Source organism: Micrasema longulum, unplaced genomic scaffold (genome assembly GCF_059751315.1).
Source record: "Micrasema longulum isolate JH-2025_06_02 unplaced genomic scaffold, ASM5975131v1 h1tg002259l, whole genome shotgun sequence".
Lineage (NCBI taxonomy): Eukaryota > Metazoa > Arthropoda > Insecta > Trichoptera > Brachycentridae > Micrasema > Micrasema longulum.
Genome location: NW_028279417.1, coordinates 198,064 through 214,229, shown reverse-complemented (window position 1 = coordinate 214,229; position 16,166 = coordinate 198,064). Strand labels below are relative to the sequence as shown.

The window sequence follows — 16,166 nt, the reverse complement described above, 5'->3', positions numbered from 1 at the left end:
CTATTCACCTTTGCCAAAGTTGTCACACAAAAATATAAAACCAACATGCCATGCATTTTAATAAGCAACCCTTACATGCACTGATTAGGTTATGAAAATATTTTATGTTGTGGAAGAAATAGTTTTTAAAAAGAGGGAGGGGATGAAGGGAGGGGCGTGAGTTTAATAGGTATAGGGTGACCATTTCAATGGAACATCATATAATGGGCTATATTGAAAGGTTGTTTGCCCTTTCAAGAGCGATGTAGGGAATTCCAAAAATAAAAAGTATAATTATATTTCTACTACGCATTGTTAAAGGAACATTTTTTTTTAAATTTCATTTTTGTACCGTATTATTTTGAAAAAAAAGGGTTCTGGTGAGTTGCTATATTTGAAAAAATGTGATTTCCAGTTCCTTGTGCTGTGGGTTCCTTCTACCACGCCCCCAGTGGAAAGTGTGTCATGTGTCCATTGGGAAGCTACCAATCAGAAGCTGGTCAGCTGCAGTGTCTGGCCTGCCCGGCTATAGCCGGACAACCAGGAGTCACCAACGCACCGGGAGCGCGAAGTGCGGCTGATTGCAAAGGTAACATTTGTGAAAAATCCACATACATGCCGTGAATATTTTTTTTTAGATGTGTGTATATTATATTTTATAGTTGTTCATTTAAAACTATTTTAAAAGTTTATAAAAAGCCCTGATTTTTTTTTTTATTTACATAATATTTACCTTCATGAAAAAATCATTATTAAAACACTTTTAACATTTTTATATTAATCAAATCAAGACAGAAAAACCCATGGAAGGTTTAATTAAAATATTTTACAGGGATATGACTTAAGTAATGTATTCATTGAATAAGTAGATGTATCACTTTATTGAAAAAAATACTACCTTTTTGATCTTCCTAACATAATCATAAATGCATATTTTCATGGTGATTTTTTTTACTCAGAACGTTGTCCTGCTGGAAAATACTACGATGCGGTTGCCGGTTTGTGTCGGCCATGTGGCCACGGATCATACCAGCCCCAAGAAGGAGCCTTTACGTGTATTCCTTGTGCACGCGGACAAACAACACGCAACCAGGAAGCCGTCTCCGGACAGGAATGCAGAGATGAATGTCCACCTGGCAAGTTTTCCATTTTATTTATTGAAATCATGCCTTGCGCTAATTTGTCCAGTAAGCTGATAATACTGTTCTTTATCACACTTCGAGTTTTTGTTGGTTTTTATTGGTCCGATAAACATGTGGCTACATTATTTTATTTATTACTAAAAAATAATAGTTTTGTTACTGGCCCACCTGAATGGACTTTACCTTAGAATCAACATCATCAATTCCCTATCTGCACCCAGTTGCGCATTGGGCACTGCAAATTTAGTACTCCAATTGCAGTGCATCTGGATCATTTCTGTTACATGGAAGTTAATATAATCCGGTACTAGTCTGAGAAGCCAAAATTCGGTCTTGGTTTTGGCGGAAAATCTAGCTTCGGTCAGTCACTATCATTTATATCTGCACAAGAACTATTAAATTTTTTTAAAGTACATAGGTTTGGTACACTTTTTCCTTTTTAAAAATGTCTTTCTCCCCAGGCATGCAGCTTGGCGGTAGCGGGGAGTGTGAGGCGTGCCCTCGGGGCACGCTGAGGGCAACCGGGGGGCGCGCCTTGTGTATTCCGTGCCCTGCGGGAACCACCACCTCAGGCAAGGGAGCCTCCAGCCCCGACCAGTGCACTCTGCCTGTCTGCAAACCCGGTAAATATGTTCCCCTGTATAGGAGGAGTCAGTGTAATGTGTCCCTCTCCAAGTCAAAAGCTCGTCTCTTTTTTGGAGAGGAACAGCATTAAAAACAAAAACATAATGCTACACCCAAATATTGACCATATTCAGGTCAAAGACTTCAAATCACAATTATTCTGTAAAAAGCGGTTTCGTTATTTCAAATGTGTTTTAAACCAACTGCATAGATTTGCTGCAAGAGGATTTAAGTCAATAGATATTAGCAATTCAAATCCTTCTGCTAGAATGTGTTTAAGTCTTACACAATACGGTTTAAAACACATTGTCTGAAGATGCCCATTAGAGGCTAAAAGCGCAAATTGGTCGAAAAAATAAGTGGAAGTAATTTTAATTAGTAACTTATATGAAAATGTAAGTTATTACATCATTATATAAAAAATAATGAAACTGCTTTTTCCAGAATTGTGGTTTGAATCCTTTAACCTGAACACGGCTCATATGTATTGAAACTGTTAATTGTATTACATTAAATTAAATATTTTAACCCAATAAAAGGTATAGTATGTGTCTTATAATTTTACACTTTTTACTGCATTGAAAAGCTTTGTGTAAAATATATGCAACAATCCAGCACAGTGCCTTATGGGTGTGGAAGAGTGTCAGAATATTCTATGTATATACATACTATCTATTAATAAATAAATATTTTTAGCATAGTAGCATCATCGTAACCTTAGATCATGAGTGCAAAGTTATGTAACATATTAAATTATAACCCGTTTGAAAATTTTATTTAATAAAAATTACCCGTACTTTGCAATCTAATGATAATAATTTAAATAAAACAAATTCATATATTATTTTCTGAATAATTAATGTAGAATGCTTTTCTTTTTAAGTTGTTCTTGTATATTTTTCATGAAAAATGATATGAAATCATATGAATATCATGCACGAGAAACTTTTATTTCATGCGCAAAATTAAATTTTAATAAAAAAACCTCTTGTTTTTACATTTAGATTACAATAATTACCGTGCAATAGAACATTTTTGAATTTATTTTATGATTTCAGGTGAGAATTTATAAATGCCATTTGTGCAAACTTGCACTCTTTAAAATTACTCGCTTAAACTCAATTATTATTTTTCTGATTGATAAATTCATATTATGCTTACATACAATTTTTTTTCTGAAATATGCAAAAATATATTTTTTTAGGATCCTACCTCAACGGAACTTTAAACAGCTGTGTGGCATGTAAAAAGGGCACTTACCAACCAGATTCACAACAAACCAGCTGCTTACCATGCCCACCTAACATGAGCACTAAAGGACCATCTGCGGTATGTATTTTATGATTATTTTTAATATTTTTGATTGATTCATCCTAAAATAAACGAAGATATTGTGATGGAAATCCCTTATCAGCTATTATCTCATGTACTAGATTAAAAAATTTATCAGTATGTATTTTCTTTTATTGTTTGTTTTTAAAATACTGCTATCTGTTATTAATGGTTATTAACCTTTGATACATTAAAATATTATTATATTTTACTGATGACATAATTTTAAAAGTAAATTTTAAGAAAGGCTATTGTTAATCTTCCGTCTATTTTCTGTAAAAAACATTTTGAAAACTCACTATTTCGTGGGTGGCAAAAACGTCGACCGCGGTCAACCGGCACCCATTCCTAGTCACCTGCCGCTTTTTTGGATCCACTTTCCTCTGCTAATCTACATTTTCTACAATTAATGCAATCAAAACAAAACATCACCCCCGTTTGACATATGACTATTTCGCAGCATGTTTACGAATAGCTATAAGTGGCTATGGACCAAAAGCTTGCTGAAAATATGCAGTCATGTTTCCAGCGCACCCTCTGATACTACATAAATAGTTAATATTTAATAATTATAAAACTAGTAATAAGCATATTGGTTAAACTAAAATAAATGAACATATTTTTTTATTTACATACTATTTTTATATTTTTGTGAAGTCATCATTAATTGCTGTTTTTAAAATAACTTGATATAGAATCAGTATTAGTATTATGTCTCTATATTTATTTTCAATATAAACTTATTTTTGGCTTTAAATTACTAAAATAAAATAAATAAAAACAACTTTGTTTTAAACCACTTATTTTTCAAACTGGTTTCAAAGCTTCTTTATCAAGGTATACTTAACTAATTAGTTGTATTTTTAATAGTATATATTTTTACTATAATGAATAAATACAAAGTTAGTGTTTCAAATATAAAATTTATATTAAATTACTACTTTCAATATTAGTAGACTGCCACCAAAAATTTCAAAAGCAGGTCGCCCGCAGGGGTTTGGCCACACATGCTCTATATTATTTAGTTTTGTAGGCAAAAAACTAACCACCAAGATGTTAAAATTATTTTTGCATTTAAAAAATATTGTTTGTATTATTTAATGACAGGTTTCTAAAGCCGAATGTACCAACCCTTGTGAGATGGAAGGCCCGGAAATGCACTGTGATACAAATGCCTACTGCCTTCTGTTCACTGAAACCGGTGAATTCAGATGCGAATGTAAACCTGGATTCAACGGGACCGGAAAGGAATGCACAGGTATGTTATTGTTATCCAAATGGAATTATTGTTTCATTTTTATTTACTTTTAAACTAATTTATATATCATTTATATTTTCAGATGTGTGTCTTGACTACTGTGAAAACGACGGGCAATGTATTAAGGATCTGAGAGGACAACCTACTTGCAGATGTATCGGTAGCTTTACTGGCAGACATTGCACGGAGAAGTCCGAATTTGCCTATATCGCTGGAGGTATTGCGGGAGGAGTCATTTTCATCATTCTTATTGTTCTGCTTGTCTGGATGATCTGTGTGCGGTAAGAATCTACTGGGCCCTTAATTGATAATAATTATCAAAACATTTTTTTTTCAAATAATTTTTTTCTTCTAATTCTTATAATTAAATATGAAGAAAACTCTTAACATTGTCGATTATTTTCAGAGCCAATCGCAAAAAGGAACCAAAGAAAACTATGACCCCGGCCATTGATCAGAACGGCTCCCAAGTCAACTTCTACTATGGCGCTCACACACCTTATGCGGAATCCATTGCTCCGTCACACCACTCTACATACGCACACTATTATGACGATGAGGAGGATGGTTGGGAGATGCCCAACTTCTATAATGAAACATACATGAAGGAGAGCCTTCATAATGGAGTGAATGGAAAAATGAACAGCTTAGCGAGATCTAATGCCAGTATCTACGGAACTAAGGAAGACCTTTATGATAGATTAAAGAGGCATGCTTACCCGGGGAAGAAAGGTAATGTATTCTTTCCTTCTGCATTACAATATTTTTACTGATCACCGGAGAAAATCATATTTAGTATCATGCCTCAGAAAGACTCCCTGGTCAATGCAGCTTCTTCACTTGTGGTATCTACCAACTTAACTTTGATTAGAAAAAGAAATTGAAGTGTCATTATGATTCACAATAATAAGAAACTTGTGGAAAATTGGAAAGTTTTATTAGAAAAACAATAATTGAATTATGTTTATTTACTATGCAGTTTTGATAATATCATATATAGACTATTATCAAGTACCTGCTTTATAATATTTTTTTAAAAAGAAATATTTGCGTTCTTATGATTTACCCAAACATTTCATTTTGAGGGCCATTTTCAACGAGTTGTAAATAACTCACTATTAGAAAATGGAATCGAGTTGGGGTAGAGTGGGATTCGAACCACAAACCTTTGGTCCGTGAGTCCGAGACACTAACCACAGGACCACAACCCGATCTGATTTTGCTTTTGCTACTGTCTACATTAAGTACATTATGTAACTACATAATATATGCATATATTAATCATCAGTATAATCCACAATACTTTTGCAAGTTAAGGATGTCACATGAGTTTGCTTATCTAATGGATCAATTTGTGATACACTGTGGAGATAATACTTCTTATCGTGATTTGCGAAGTATCTTTGAAAAAAACATAGTCATCGGCGTAATTAAAAGTATTTTTCTGTTCACGTTCTCACATTAAGATGGTATTAATTATAATGACATGTTGACTGTTGTTTCAGATAAGAGCGACAGTGATAGCGAAGGTCAGTGAACATACAACAGATCTAGTATCTGTGAAACCGCTCCAGTCATAAGAAAATAAAATATCACCGCGATACACCATTTCATACTATGGAAATACTCACATTTTACTTCATACAACATAGTTTTACAAGAATGTGTATCGGGTGGAAATTATTATTGGACAATATCGAAAATGTGGATGTTAATGTTTCAGTACCAAGTATCTATGTAGTTAGGAAACTTAATTGCTCTATCCCATACATTTATGAACAAAAACGTGACAAATTATATCAATTAAAATTATATAATTTTTCAAGTGAATTTTTTACTATTAGGTTGAAATAGGTACACAATTTCATATTTTACGGAATAAGATCTTCGGAGTCTACTCGTCGTTGATATATTTTCTTACGGACATTAAAGTCAAGGATCAAATTGAAACAATGCTCAAAATAATATGTATATTGATAGTGGGCACTGCCATAAGAGAATTCATAGATCAAATTAGTATTATGTTTAGTATTTGCGGTACTTTGGCAACATTGCCTATAAAATAGTATTTGTTCAGGTGTAATTAAATATTATTTTTGTATTTAAATTCAGTCATTTATCGTGCAAATGTGATTATGTAACTTTTGTTTGTTTTAACAAGTACTCTATACAAGTTTCTTTTAAAGCATGTAGCCGGTCTGCTACTTTTCAACAAACATTTTATAAAATATCAATTTTTTTAACCTAGGTATTAAAAAATAAATCTGAATTCCTTTTTTGTTATTCAGACAAAATTTTTATGTTTTTGAAAACCATTTTATTTATAATAGTTATGTAGTTTAATTTTAAATTTACCCGATCCGAATTTATATTTATTCAAATGTTTTTTAAATTGACAAAAGATAATTATAAATTACATTCAAATTCGGTTTTTGCCTCAACGAAATAATGCATTTTTACACTTGAATATTTGCATTAGTGAGCAATCCTCGCCAATGTACCGTATGCTTAGGTCATAGTTTAAAATTGTTATTTTAAGTTTTTTTATGACAACTAACCAATAATTTCGTTAATTGTAAGATATTTAGTATTTAATTATAGTCTGTTGCAGGTTAATATTTTTTTATATTAAACAACGAATTACGCACTTTGTAAATAACCTTTATCGTATTATACTTAAATAGCTATATTTATGTAAAGTATATGTTTATATATTAATTTATATATTATCCTTTACAAAACATATGATATGAAAAATTATCATCATTATGTACATATTATAAATTTGCACAAACGCAATGAGATTTGATTTTTAAATATACAATCATAAATACCTTCCACAAATTAATTATATTCTTTAAGATAATAAATATATTTTTTTAAATGAATTGTAATTTTTTTTTAAATAAAATGGAATAGATTTCAAAGTACGCATTTCTAAAAACATTTATTTTTGATATCTACAATATAGTTTAATTAAATAACCAGTCAGCTTTTTAAAATAAAATTTCATTTATGTATCATAAATTGTCTTCAAATATGTACATTAGTTTTTGTATAATTTCAGTCCACGGGATAATGAGGAAAAATTGTTTTCATGTGAAATTTTGTATGAAAATAAACGAACTGATATATTTTTCAAATTTGTTTTATTATTAAAAGTTTTATCAAAGAAGAATTTTCAACTTTTAAAATACAAACACAACCGGACTGAGTAAAATTTGACAGCTTATTATTTGTGCTTCATTTGGAAGTCTTTCATATAAACACTTAATGTTTCCACATTGGCCAGTGATACTGCGTTGTATATAGAAGCTCGAATACCACCAACAGACCTAATCCAAAATATAAAACACATGTAAAACTATTTTATTTTCTAAGATATATAACATGAGATTCAACAAGCCTTATCAATGGTTTCTTTAGAGAGCGGTACTGTTATCAGTGTTGCAAAAGTCGGTCTTTAGAAATCAGTAGAAATCGGTAGATTTAAAAAAAAATTCATTAGTAGAAATCTGAGTTTTATCTGAGAAGTTTTTTGTGGTGAGTGTATATACCATATACATATTATAATATGGTAGATCTTCTCCCACGTAGAACAAACATAAATATTTAAAAAAAACACACATTGGAGTATTTTGACAAAAAATACAAATTGATTATAACAATAAACAATGCGGTGTCACAATTTATTTATTAAAAAAACTTTCACCATTTCATATTAACTTTTATTTTGTTTATTCTATAAATATATATTTTCATTGTACTGAGAATTTTTATGAGAGTAGAGTTAGATTGCCGCAGTACCTACTCATCATGTTACTGTATACCGTATAAACCAGATATATATAGATATAAACAATGGTTTTTGGTTTCTTGAGTGAGTACATAATAGGAAAATTTCACATGTTAGGAATACCGATAAAAATGGGTTCAGAAGTATTAATTTTATTTTCAAATAAGTGGGTACATTGATTTTGATTTTTGAAAAAATCTATTTTTCTGTTAAAAAATATTTTTTATGAAAATGCGTAGGTACTTAATAAAAAAATGTTAATTAAATAAAATCAAGTAAAAAAACTCACCTTCTCTTACATGATGGTTAAGTTTAATAATTTCTTGAATAGCAAAACTGGGAATTTTTGTTTGAACCCATAAACTTTTGCACTCTTGATATGAACTGCGTATGCTGACTGTTTTTTTAAAGCATCATATCTAGATAAAACATTAATGTCTTTCTTGCAGCTTTAGCAATAAGCAAAGATTTTCTAACAGTTTTTTTTTTTTTTTACCTTGTTCACACAGATATTGAAAATTTTCATATAAATATTTACATTTTCGTTTAAAAAAAACTATTTTACTTTATAGACTGAAGATAACTCTGTTAACTTATTGTAATACGGGCCCTGGAGAGCTATCATGGAGATTACAAAACAATTATAGATCATTTTTTCTCATATAGCAGGAAACTATTGTGTGTATAATGAGTGTAAATGTGATTTGGAACAGCAAAAATCACAAAATGTTTGTTGATTTTGTAAGAAATTACGAAGAATTAAGAAGAAATAAAATAAATTAAGAAGAAATAAACAACAAGAGATGAGTCCAGTAAATACTAATATATCCAAAAAAACTATTTTTAAACAATCATATTTGTGGAAAACAAAATATTTATAATGGTAATCATCAAATTAGGTGGGCACTTATCACTACTTTATAGCCGCTAAATGATGACACTGCTAAGTCGACATTTCTGGTCACCACTAAGAAGGCTAGCCGCTAGCCACAACCGCAATATAATGGCACCGCTTTCATAAAAAACCATTGCTAAAAATTATTGAAATTGAATTTTCGTTACCTGTGTCCCTTTAACTGGAGCATTCCAAGTTGAGATGCTCCCTTGAGAAACTCGGCTTCCAGCTGATCAACATTTCCTTTTCCAATTCTAAATGGAACATTCATTCGACTCCGCACATTCTTTTCAACGGGACAAACATAAAATCCTTGGGAGTTATCTATTAACTCGTACAACATGGTTGACTTCTTGATGGCGTTAGATTCCATTCCTTTTACACCTCTGTTTTTCTTAATCCATTTGAATACTTCACCCATTACATAAATACTGAAAAGGAAACATTATGTCAGTAAAAAAATTTGTGAACATTATATTATAATCATTTGTATGTATGAATAAGAACTATATATTTAGGTATTAAAAATGTGTTAGATAAAATGTTAATTATTTCAAAAGTCGTTAGTTTTTAGTTGAACTACTTTTAATTAGTGATTCACGGCAGTTTAACTGGAAACAGTTAAGCTAAACTAATAAAAATGATGTTTTTTAGAACTTTTTTGTTTGAAAATGAGTAAACTTGTGTGGCACTCTTTACTGCCTTTTAACCCTGCAATGACCGTTATATGCGCCGCTCCTGCGCCCTGCGATCGCTCCCTAAATAATCACACCAACATTCCTAGGCGGAATAATGTTCCACAACCGCAGCTTTTGTTAGTTTGTACTCTTGTTTACGATCACTTTAAAGTTAAATAAAATATACCAATATTTGTCATATTTATTAATTTAGAGTATTTATTTATCTATTTATTTTACGTAAAACAACCATTCATGAGAACTCTGGTGTAGGATCCATAATTATTTGAAAGTTAAATGAAGCCATCTAAGAAACTACACCAATTCTAAGTTACACATTTTCTGAAATCAATAAAATTAAATCGGTTAATAATTTCTGTTAAATCGGTATTTCTTATCAACTAATTACAAAAAGAAAGAAATAGCAAATTCTAACAAGAAAAAAAAAATGTAAAACTAAGAAGGAACCTCTTATGTGAATTGTGATTGATGCAGGTAATTGTATGTTTAGCAACCTCGAATGAAGTTAATCTTTGAGTAGCCGTTTAGCCAGCTTCTTCAGAAATAATTTTCTACAAGGCTCCTAATTCAAGATTACTAAAACCTACGTCTCTTTCTCGAGAATATCACTCTAGGATGGATTCTATCTAGATATTTGTGTATTTTACGATATCATCAAACATATCTTTTGACATGAAAAGGTCAAAGATCTCATCAGGTGTGATATGAAATCTTTCTCGCGCCAAAAAACAAACGCTCGCGTGCATCACCCGGCAGAAGCGCAGGCGCTGTGCCCACAAAAACAAAATATGTAATTTGTACAATCTAAATGTGCATAATGACATTTGGCGTGTGACCGCCGCAAGGTTAAGTTTTTTTTTAGTAAGAAGTCAAACTATGAGTTCAATATCATGTCTTTATAGATATTTTAACTATGAAAAGTACTTACGAAAAGCATGGAGGTGTATTGTAAAGTGAGTTCTGGGTAACCATTATGTTAAAATCTAAAATTGAAGGAGTAATGGGTAAGGCATTTCCTAACAGGTCCTCTCTTATAATAAGCAATGTTACTCCGGAGGGGCCAATATTCTTTTGGGCTCCAGCGTAAATAACACCAAACTGAAATTACAAATTCACATATTATAATAATGAGTAGGTGGTACACATATATTTTGATTTTGATATAATACAGACTTGAACAAAGTTCTCGCTGTTTCCTGACAGATGGTGTTGTGTTAGCCTTTTTACATCGGGCAATACTACAGCCAACTTCATCATGAAGCTCACCATCAGGCTTGAAATAACATTATATATTATTCCACCGAAGTGTACACCACATATTTTTTCATAGCGTTAAACACGTTGAATTTAATGCCAAAAAGAGTATTTGTGGGGAATTTTTTGCATTACTTTTTTCAAAACAAATCTGCAGCTAAAGCACATAAAATTCTTGTAGAAACTTACGGCAACCAAGCTCCGTCAGAAACAACATACAGAGATTAGTTTCGACGCTTTAAAAATAATGATTTTGATGCTAAAGATAAAGAACGCTTTGGCGCACCGAAAAAATTTGAAGATGAAGAATTTAGAAGCATTACAGATGAAGAACCATGTCAGATGCAAAATCATTAGGAGTTGATCACACAACAGTTGCCAAACATTTAAAAGCATTAGGAATTAGTCAAAAGTAAGGAAATTGGGGGCCATACTAATCGAAGCCGCCACCCTTGAGATGTAGAACGGCCGTTTTTCAAGTATGAACAGCTACTCTAACTGCAGGAAAGGAAAGATTCATGGTATTGTGAATCGTGACTGATGACGTGAAGAAAAGTGGGTACACTAAAATGACACGAAGCGTAGAAAATTACAGGGTAAGCGCCCAGCCAAGCATCAATATCTATGGCAAAGCCAAATATCCATGGTTCCAAACTCATACTCTGTATTTGGTGGAATCAGCTGGGTGTAGTGTATCATTAGCTCCTCAAACCCAACAAAAGCATCATGGGAGATTGCTATCGACTACAATTAATGTGTTTGAGCCGAGCGTTGTAGGAAAAATGGCCACAATATGAGGAAAGACACAACAAAGTAATTTTACAGCATGACAATGCTCGGCCACATGTTGCAAGGCCAGTCAAAACATACTTGGTAACGCTCAAATGGGAAGTCCTACCCCATCCGCCGTATTCACCAGACATTGCTCTTTCCAATTACCACTTGTTCCAATCGATGACTCATAGCCTGGCTGAGCGCACTTCCATTCTTATGAAGATGCCAAAAAATGCCTTTTTTCAGTGGATAACCTCAAAAGATGAGTCGTTCTTTCGAGATGGTATTCGATGCTGCCAGAAATATAGGAAAAAATAGTCGCTAGTGATGGACAATACTTTCAATGACATGTTCTTTACTAATTTTTAAAAATAAAGCATTAATTTTCACAAAAAACAGAGAAAACCTATTCAAGTCATACATAAGTGATGGATACAAAGCTTTTACCTTAGAAACGTCAATTGTTCTAGACATTATATTAGAAGACATATCAGCTACTAATGGAACGCCTTTAGTATCGGGTATAAAAGGAAACTCCACTCCTGCAAACATTTAATGATGATTATATTCTTAGTACATATTACAAAAAGCTATCAAATGGAAATACGGTCCATAACTTCAATAAATCTTACCATGAACTGTTTCATTGAAACAAATGTGGACATAAGATGCATTGGGATCAAGTTGCCAGTTTTCTTCATTTGGAATGGATGTATATTTATCAGTTTTTGGGATGACCAAGTTAACTTTACCATACTTTTTTGCTTCCTGAGCAGCTTTTGATGACCATGTTCCTGAATTTAAAAACAACATTTTAAAATATGTAAAATTTTTATCCTCACTGTGACAAATAATATAGAGATATGTACCGTTTTAAAAAATAAAGGTAGTAAAATATTTTCTTTACAAATAGAATTTCCCACTTTTTGCATGGGTACAATTGTAACAAAGGAGACTGAACGATAGTGGTCTATGAACCAATAGAGATGTGGTAAATATTTTTTGACAGTACACACATATACAATGCTTTTCTGTTATGCCGTCATCAAAATCTGACATGACAGTTTTGAGATATTTGAAATAAAAAATAAGAAATAATTATAGTTGCTTACTTGGCAACAGTATTTTTATTTTGTTAAAATAAGGTAATAAATTGTTTAATGTGACATTTTTATTTATGTTATATATTCTTCGATTGTGCCATGAACTTCATTTATCACCCTCGACCTCTAGTTACCGTTTTTTTTTTATCTAACCTTGAATATCAATAAAGAATGGTCTTCGAGGGATTTTCGGGGAGGGGAGGGAGAGGGAAAAAAATCTGCCTCAAAATGAAGATGGAAAAATAAAATGTTAAGATAGGGTAGACTTTGCCAATATAACAACAATAATTAGGTTTTCATTTTTTATTGAAAATCTTTAAAAAGAAATCATTGTAATTTGAATTATATTAATAAAAAATATTTATCGCTACACATCCACATTTTTATTCAGACCAACCAGGCTAATTATAATCTGATTTATTATAACATAGATGGACAGTAAGTTATCTAATCTCTCTCAATTTAAATCATTATTAAATGTTAGCAACAAATTTGAAATAGCTCCAAAATAATAGATCATGATTGCCTTCAACTTCATTAAATTATTATGAATTTTCACATAATTTATACCTGTAACAACATAATCAGCAACTCCAGTTTTGGATATCAGGTTTAATGCAACAGCTGCAAACATTCCAGTTCCGCCTCCTTGTAAAAATGCTATTTTATAATTTGGTGGAACATTCCTGAAACATGGAGACAATAATACAACAACACTATCACAAATTTTGTGTACCTACTCGTTAATCAATTATTTGCACCACAATAGGCCAGGAGGCTAAATCATGGTGGTTAATTACAGCTCAAAATACCGAGGTTTGAGAAAAATTACATTTAATTTTTGTGATCTCACCGAAAATCAGACCCAGAACCCTCAGTGCGCGAGGCAAGCGTCATAGTAACACCACTTAATGAATGATTTACATTTTATTTTTAACAAAAGTAAAATAAATATTTGCGTTCTCATAATTTAATGATTTCTTTCAATTAAATTCCTTGAATATCGCCTAAGTAGGCATCTTCGGGACTAGTGAGTTTCTGGCAAAAGCGCTCATTGATCAAAACAAAAAAATTAAAACTTTACCAAAGAGTTATTAACATAAAAACACTTTTACTCTTAACCATATTTCTCAAAATCATTAACTATGGAATTTCATCGAGAAATATCTACAAAAAACATAAATATTCTTATAATTTAACGAAATATTTGGATTTTGGGGACCATTTTTAATGAGTAAACTAATTATTAGAAATGGTAATCAAGTTGTGGTAGAGTGGGGTTCGAACCTCTAACATGAATCCGCGAGTCCGCGACACTACTAACCACAGGACCACAACCCAGTTTAACTGCTGTTTTTTTTTAATGTCAAAATCATCATCATACCCTTTGTGAGATGGATCACCGAGGTAGGCAGAGAGAATGAAATGTAATATGCAGCGTCGTAGCTAGGAGCTGGCCAGGGGTGGTATTCCAAACGCTCTCGCAGCCGTATTATCTCGTGTATTGACATACAAAATACACGAGAAAACCTGTTTTCTCGTGCCACGAGAGCGGTTCAGAATAGCGCCTCAGGCGGGCGGCTGATAGGAGTGCAACCCTCAGGGGGGCGCGTTTTGCAGACCAACAGCCTTCTTTTCTCTTTCTCTTTCTAGAAAATAAGTCTTGGGTGGTGCAAAATTCAAATCTTGCCAGGGGCGCTCATGACCCTAGCTACGACGCTGATCATGAATAACTAAACTCTGTTTTTGGTACAACACCAAAGTATCTACATTTCTGCATCTTCCCAGATAGCAGATGGTACACAGGGCTCTACATTAGTACACCGAATGCAGCGTGCCTCGATCATCTAATACATGAAGATAAGGTGATCACATTACATTTCAGGTTCCAGTCCAGGAACAATGGAATATTGGACCCAGGACCTCAAGCATGGTAGGCAAACGAGCCAACCACTATGAGGAAGACTTATCTCCACTAAATTTCCTTTTTCAGGATTATTAGTAACCATTACCTGAGTCGAAAACACTCTCCCATGATTCTAGTTCTACTTCTTATTTATTATTTTAAAAACCAAATGATTTGTTCAAGTCTTACATTAACTCTCTTACAAGACTTATACAGCCTTCATTAATTTTGTCATAGTGAGATGAGCGATGGCTCATTTCCATGACACTGATTTGTGAGTCCCCATATTGAATAAGTTCTTTTTGTACATCTACTAGAACCTGAAACACAAAGAGGCACATTTTCCAAATAATGTAAGCTTCAAATTTAATAACGAATTTCTGTGTTGTTGATTGTAATGAATTGTTTCTTTATGAATACATTTTCGTCTATATTTTCAGAATGGAATTTAAAAATTCATTGAAAAATCTTTGTAATTGGCCTTTTTCCTACAGAACTAAAAAATTTATAAAAACAATACCTACATAATGATATCTCATAACATAATTTTATAAGGTAATTTTACACTCAGTAGCTACTTATTTAAATCTATCTATCTATCTAGATTCCAATTAGATTGTGACGCTCCAAATAATCGTACACTTTAATAAATAAAAAAAATGTATATTATTATGCTAGGGCAAAATTTCTAGATGTTGTCTATAAATTGATAATACAAAATTAATTAAGAAATGACGCTCATTTTACGTTTTAAATTAATGTATTTTGTAAAATTTTGTTATATTTATTTATAATTATTGAATACGTACTATATAAAATGAAAATAAAAATAATAACTACTTGAGTAGAAAAACAATAATAATCGGACCGAATGTCACAAATGACAGATACATAAATATGTTGACATCTTTATTTGATAAAGAAAGACAGATTAAAAACGTAAAACGCCAAAACTATTTTTTTAATTTTTCAAGTAGGTACTAATTACAATTTATTCTGATTTTTGAATAATTACCTACCGAGTACGTACAGTTTTTTTAATCATCGACTTGCAAATATTATTTGAAAATGCGCGAGTTATATTTTATAAATACAAACTCCTAAACTCTCGTTTTGCATGTCTGTCAGCGTGCCAGCACGCTACGCTACCAGCAAACTATAATAAAGTAAATACATGTGTGGGTTTTCACGAGACAAGCATTTAAAATCGACTCATTTAAATTTAACTAAAATAGTGGTTCGGTTATTATTACAGTATTTAAATAAGTACTATGTACCTCTTCCGGAAGTTTAGCTGGACCGGCACCAAAGTTCACAACAGACGCCATCGTATTTTATAAAAACAAATTATCACAAAGGTTCACGAGCAAACGGTTCAGTTCAGACAGACGGCCGAGCGTGGATT

General features: G+C 32.0%; 2 protein-coding genes across 4 annotated transcripts in view; one reads left to right on the top strand and one right to left on the bottom strand.

The window, feature by feature from the left end:
- The window catches only part of uif (sushi, von Willebrand factor type A, EGF and pentraxin domain-containing protein uif), a 27,678-nt gene extending 20,200 nt beyond the window's left edge, over window positions 1-7,478 (top strand). Inside the window, exons 30-37 of the mRNA XM_088239756.1 lie at window positions 395-568; window positions 939-1,115; window positions 1,583-1,744; window positions 2,950-3,074; window positions 4,185-4,335; window positions 4,418-4,616; window positions 4,742-5,067; window positions 5,841-7,478. Coding sequence (XP_088095882.1) covers window positions 395-568; window positions 939-1,115; window positions 1,583-1,744; window positions 2,950-3,074; window positions 4,185-4,335; window positions 4,418-4,616; window positions 4,742-5,067; window positions 5,841-5,872 — 1,346 coding nt within the window. The 3' untranslated portion in view covers window positions 5,873-7,478. The remainder of the gene's footprint in view (window positions 1-394; window positions 569-938; window positions 1,116-1,582; window positions 1,745-2,949; window positions 3,075-4,184; window positions 4,336-4,417; window positions 4,617-4,741; window positions 5,068-5,840) is intronic.
- LOC148272653 (phosphoserine aminotransferase) lies at window positions 7,468-16,166 on the bottom strand. Of its 3 annotated transcripts, none has more exons than XM_088239758.1 (8): window positions 16,039-16,166; window positions 14,951-15,081; window positions 13,426-13,541; window positions 12,385-12,546; window positions 12,200-12,294; window positions 10,653-10,822; window positions 9,194-9,457; window positions 7,468-7,670 (listed from the first exon to the last, which is right to left on the bottom strand). In XM_088239758.1, the coding sequence occupies exons 1-8, from the start codon at window positions 16,087-16,089 to the stop codon at window positions 7,568-7,570; spliced, it is 1,092 nt and encodes a 363-aa protein (XP_088095884.1). In that variant the 5' UTR covers window positions 16,090-16,166; the 3' UTR covers window positions 7,468-7,567. The 3 variants fall into 3 exon arrangements, with proteins under 3 accessions (XP_088095884.1, XP_088095885.1, XP_088095886.1); XM_088239759.1 differs by lacking the exon at window positions 16,039-16,166 and adding an exon at window positions 15,571-15,679; XM_088239760.1 differs by lacking the exon at window positions 14,951-15,081.